Source organism: Amphimedon queenslandica, unplaced genomic scaffold (genome assembly GCF_000090795.2).
Source record: "Amphimedon queenslandica unplaced genomic scaffold, v1.1 AMPQUscaffold_12300, whole genome shotgun sequence".
In the NCBI taxonomy this organism is placed as follows: domain Eukaryota; kingdom Metazoa; phylum Porifera; class Demospongiae; order Haplosclerida; family Niphatidae; genus Amphimedon; species Amphimedon queenslandica.
The window spans coordinates 3,870-10,084 of record NW_003547462.1 but is presented as its reverse complement, the minus strand read 5'-3'; the positions used below and the strand labels follow the sequence as shown (position 1 = coordinate 10,084).

The window sequence follows — 6,215 nt, the reverse complement described above, 5'->3', positions numbered from 1 at the left end:
AATAATAACAATAATAATAATAATAATAATAATAATAATAATAATAATAATAATATCAACACAAGTGATGTGAGTACAAACAACTATTATTTTTAATTTTAAACAGAAACTCGTTAAAGTCAATCAATTCCTCCTCATACTAAAGTCCCTCCAATGACAGGAGCAGGTGAAGACAATATGGGAACATGAGTTGGGTAGCCGTTATCAACATGAGGAGAGGACAAGTGGGTGGAGCTACGAGTGACGTGAGCATTGGTCTGAATACCAGGAGGGTACATGGGAGAGTGCTGCATACTGACACACCCAGTTCTCCCGGGATAAGAGGGTCTGTTACGAGGGATTGACTGACGAGGAGGAGGAGGAGGGAGACCAATGGGATCCTTCTCAGCATAAGGAGGAGGAGGAGAAGAAGGAGAGGCTAGTATTGGTTTAGAAGAGGAAGAGGAAGGAGGAGGAGGGGGTAAGCGTTCAGAACTTGATATGTTGGGTACTGTTCCTCTTTGATGCATTGGAGCAGCTCCTGTTGAGCTCAGTCTTGACCTGTGATGGTGGTGGTGCATTGGTTGAGATGATGAAGTAGGATATACACTAGTGGTGGAGGCTCGTGGTCTGTGAGCAGCAGTAGAGGAGGAGGAGGGATACTGTGATTGGTAATGGTGGTGTGCTGGTGGTTCAACTATTAGAGAGAGAGAGAAGAAGAGAGAGAGCTGATAGTAAATTGTGAAGTTGGGGCTAGCCTGAGTGAGCCTCACTCAACAACACCCTTTTGTTGTATCAGAAAAATTATAAAAATGGAGAATTTTCTCCTGAGGTTCAATTAGCAAGTGTCTTTAGCAATAAAATGAATATAGATCTAAATTAAAAGAATTAATTACAGAGAAACAAATAATTTTTTGCTTTCCACCATAATGTTAAGCTAATAATAATTAGTGTTGCAAAATAACAAAATATGCAAAAAAAGTTTAAATACAATGTTACACACATAGTGGTCAAACTTGCATGTCTGATATGTACTTGCAGATAATTATCACAGAATCATTGCCGTGTTTCATGTAGGTACATCTTTATTTCATCATGGGTTTCATGACGGTATACATTCTTCGTATAATGCTTGAACATAGATTGTCTTCCTATTCTTTTGATTTCCAATTGCTGAAGTGATCGGAATGGTGTGCAGTAGAATAACTCCTCTATTGCCGTTGTATCAGGTGACTCAGGTGTTGTATCAGGTGACTCTTCAGAATAGTCACACACTATCCTCATTATTTTGATGGTTCTGTGTGATTGTAGCATCTTAAATACATCAGGTAGTGTTTCTTCGTAGAAAAAAGTTTTCATTATTTTCTTTTCATCATTTGCAATGTCATATGTCTGATCTAGTTGGAAACAAACTTCCAGTTCTGTAATATTATGTTTTTTAGTGATAACATTTAAGAATTTTTTTACTTGTTTGTCAGTAATAGGAAGGTAAACAGGCATACTCAAGTGTTGCAGGCCAAAGTTATACGTGATACCACTAGTTACGTTAGACATGTATGAACTAGCACTCATGCATTTTTTATAATTAGTGTTGTCTGAGTCACTTTTGCACTGGTAGGCTCCATAATGTCTACCGATACTACAGATTGTATAGACACTTCCTTTCTCAACTTCCACTCTCAGAGCTTTAAGAGTGGTGTTGGACTGTAAAATAGTGAAGAGCTCATTGATACTCTCAGCTGTGTCCAGTTGTATAGTAAGTTGTTGTAGATTAGGATGAGAGCCAAATATGAGACGTGGTGAGTATGGTATAGGTAGTATCAGACATTTTAATCCTTCGATAAAAGGAAGAAGTGAATTCATTAGTATACTATTTTTTTCTCCTATCTCTAGAGAAGTCAATCTTGACATTACTTTTATTCTATTCATTGGTAATGGAAAGTAATAATTGGGTATGTGAAGTGAAAGAGCTTGTAATGTATTATTGTCCTTTAGCAAGTTTTCTATAATATCCTTGCTTAGAGTAAAACAAAAAGGTGAAGAAGGAAGTTTCAATGCAAACGATGTTATTATTTTGTTTTGGGTTATTCCTTTAATAACACTTGCCACAAATGGTTCAAGAAGTTTGTTTGTTGAATCATGAATATGTATAATGATTTCTTGTAATTTTGAATTTTTTTCGATGCATTGTTCAAGTTCAAAACATTTAAAAATATAGGTTCTCTCATCAAGATTTGTTTCAATAATTCCAGGTACATTTAAGTATAGCATCTTGAGTTTTGGTAAAGTGACTAACTGTAATAATATCAGAACAAAGTCACAAGATTTCCGATTAAATGTAAATATTATTTCTTGAACATTATGCAATAGTGGTTTCCTAAGGAAATTTATTACCAAATTACTATCAGATATATTTTGAAAGTACACGTTTAGTTTCTTACACTGGCTTACTGATGACTTATCACTTAATCCAGCAGTCAATACTGATAGTGACTGTTCTCCTAATTCCCCCAAATCCAACTGATCCCATTCTGCATTATTTAAGAGATAACTGAAACACAACCAATCAAACAATGAAAGTCTTGTGACATCATCAATCTTACAATTAAGACACAGTGAGCAATTTTCAATAGAATGTGCAAATAATTGGCACAATGTTGTATTTTGAGATTCATAGACAAATTGAAGAAGTAAAACCTCCAGTTCCCCAAATCCGACACCTCTTAGATGATAACTGGGGACGGGCATGCTCAAATGTACAAACCAACAATGGTGACTGATTTCAAATTTTTTAAGTGGAGTCCTTTTGCATTGCAAATTAACTTTTTTGTCAAAATACTGTTGATAGCTCTCATTTTCAAGATGAGTTAGCCCAGCTACAAACCTCAGGCACATTCTAAAATGTTCATTGTCAAAAAAAGAATCAAAATTTTCTTCAGTGTTGCCATGCTTAGATATCCACCAAGCAGCTAAGAATTCCTGGATGCTTAAATGAATAAACTGATGCTTCTCCTCACCAAACTCTTCAAATTTTGTGAGCAATCCAAGATAGTTCTCCTTTGCTACTTCGACCACAGGCAAGTCTAGTAGACGTAATGAAAAGGTCATTTTTGTATCACTATCAGCAAGTGCAAGGGCAGAATAAGCTAAATAGCTGAGTTCTTTTAGAGCTATATCTAATGGTGATGGCAATTTTTCAAGACTGACTAACAATTCTGGATCAGTTCCATGTTTTCTTTCTATATGCCGTCGAATAGTTTGCAAGATAAAATTCTCATACAATTGAGTGAGTGTTGTTGGTAATTGTCTTCCTTCCTTACAATAGACTAAGATTACCATCGAACAAACCAATGGAATGTAACACAAAGACTGCACATCACCTCGTACCTTGAGTTCATTAATGAGATTTACTGCTAGTTGCGATTCATCATTACTTTGAGTAGTTTTAAAATATTCACTATTTGTGTTTTCATTGATAAGATTTTCTGCTAATTTTGAATCTTTTTGAAGAGTTTTAATAATTACTGTGGATAATTCCTCTGTAGAAAATCCAATGATCTGAACATGTTTACTAACATACGGCAATGTTTTTAAAAGTGATGCAGAGGCATAGCTACGAGAAGTAACAATCACTGAACAGTTTGCTAACTTATTTTTACAAATAATTTTAGCAACCAGGGATGATTTTTTGTGTCGCATACTTAACTCATCCCAACCATCAAAAATTATCAGCAGCCCTTTTCCATGTTCCTCTAAAACCCAATTCACTATTTTTGGTACAGTAGGACAGTCATAAATATACTGAAAAAGTTCTTCTAATTTTTTAGCTTGGGCTACCTTGCTATTTCTCAAAGGACAGTAAAGTACTAAGTCAAATAGGCAGGGAAGCACCCCATTTGACCACATGTTCAACAGTTTACGACAAAGTGTTGTTTTGCCTATCCCTGGAGGACCATCAATTACTATATTTTGAGAAGAAGTATCTTCAGTTTTTAATAAATCTTCAATTTTTATTTCATTGTTTCCAGTGAGGTAAGGAATTTTATCAACTTCACCTCTCAGCATGTGCCAATGTATTTGTAACTTAGCTCGTTTGATCAAATCCTGGGCTTCTATTAGTATCAATCTACCAAAGAAGTCTTTTCCAACTTGTGGTGGCCAGTCTGCAGCTATAATGGGTTGTAGATTATACCTCTGCCTCAATATCTCAGCATATTCTTGAAGATCAGATGGAAGAATGATTATGATTTCATCAGGTATAGTTTGACCTACAGTGATTATGAATTAACTTATCAATCCTCATTACATTCACACGCTTACCTAACTCCTCTAAAATAGGGACAGTAATTTGTTTTAGTGGAACAAGTTTTTGATTGAATAAAATATGACAAACATCGATCAAATATTTTTTTGGATCACTAGATGCTTTCAATAATGTTTCCAATGCAATGAGCAGCTTGCCAGCTTTCTTTGCATCAGTCTCTCCTTGCAAATACATATCTCTTTTGGTATCCAGTGGTATAAGTCCTTGAGCATGCAATGAATCAGTTACTGTGTATAAGGTAGTTGAAATCACATCAGTGAGTGCAGCAGAGGAAGAACATAATAATCTGGATGCATCTGGATTACCTATGATATTAATATATATGACATGTATAAATTTTTACCTGTTACAGGACCAGGATTAAGTTCCACATCTCCAGATAGTAGGATCAGGAGGAAATAGAAATACAAATGAAATGAAACTGTGAACAAGTTGAAACTGCTAGCGTCACAAGCTCCCAAATAAACCTGAAGCCACTTTGAGGTATCATCACCAATAAACAATTGACAAGAGATACAGCAACCTATTATGGAATATAGTATGTCTAAATTTATCTAATTAATTTCATACTATTACAATGACAAAATCAGCATTTTCAAAAAACAATGCATTAGTTATACAAACCTCATCTGAATGCCTACCTATTGGTGCATAGAACAAAAGAATGAAAAAAGCAATGAATGACATTAGATCTGAAGCTGATGCTTGAAAAACAGGATCCTTGTTCCTTCCAGATGTACAATCCCTTGTAGGTAAAGACTCCTGATCACTGTGATAACGACTGCGACGACCAGTAGCTGCTTCACAGCAATTCCAACTCCCAATGCTGGCTCTCCACTGACAGACGTCAATCATCTTTTATAGGCTAATAGAGCAGTAGCAGGGAAGGAGTTATAAATACTCGACTGTAGCTTTATGTATTACGTATACGTAATTGTAAGCTACACAACATGCCTGAATCAGCAATATTGCCCAAAATGAACGAATCAAGTCTGATATCAGTGCTGGTACAGTCCTGACAAGTATCATTGCTGATCATGCCCGATGCTCTGGCCTGAACCAGTACAAGACCTTTTCATGATTGTGTCACAACTGATTTCATGACTGTATCGTGACTGATTGCCCAAAATACATGATCCAGTACTGATTTCACGATTGATTCAGGCTGGTATCATCCTGATTCAGACTCCAAACTTTTGGTTGTGTAAGCTTAAAGAAGAAGGTGCACTATAAAACTATCCACGCAACGTCATAGAATCGCTTCCGCCCGTCACCGTATAAAAGGAGGTGCCCTGGGCACAATATGGCGGCCACATTTGAAAATAACAAAGTGGCTCCCGCACTGGCACTGTTCTTATCATGGCTAAATCACTAGCAAAACGCATTATAAAAACATTAAATTAGTAAAGGCGAGAGTTAACCTACAAGCACAGGTAGAAAGCATGGCAAGAAGAGAAATGGTATAATTGACTTGAAGTAATAATTTTTTACATTATTATCAAATATTTATATTGTATAATCTGAAAATCTGTCAACAGCCTAACAAACTTGGTCAATAATGCTATCTGGCAGGTTATAAGTGATAGTGGCAAAGAAATAGCCCTCATTACTACATAAAAAACCAGCCCAGGAACTGCCACCACTGGGACCAGAAGGCCTGGCCGACTACCAATTATCAGCCACCCTCATCAAGTAGAAGTGGTTACAGCAAGAGACCCCCACTTGGTCCTCAATCAGATCCTAGTACTGGTAGCAGTTGCAACATTCAACGATCCACTGGAAGTAGTAAATACAAAAATTATATTATTCTAAATTATTAAGCATATACAATAACAGAGTTGAATAGATATGGGGATGGTGAGAAGCTTCCTCGCCTTCCTGTAGTTGTGTATATCTTCCCAACTGTACCAAG

At 36.3% G+C, this 6,215-nt stretch overlaps 1 protein-coding gene across 1 annotated transcript; it reads right to left on the bottom strand.

Annotated features, from left to right (window-relative positions):
* Positions 1–134: 134 nt before the first annotated feature.
* LOC105314908 (pollen-specific leucine-rich repeat extensin-like protein 1) lies at positions 135–560 on the bottom strand. The gene has a single exon (XM_011409335.1). It carries the CDS (start codon positions 558–560, stop codon positions 135–137), a length of 426 nt encoding a protein of 141 aa, XP_011407637.1.
* Positions 561–6,215: the final 5,655 nt, after the last annotated feature.

Coding starts and splice junctions, on each gene's coding strand:
- LOC105314908 (XM_011409335.1), bottom strand. CDS start 560: ATGCACCACCACCATCACAGGTCAAGACTGAGCTCAACAGGAGCTGCT.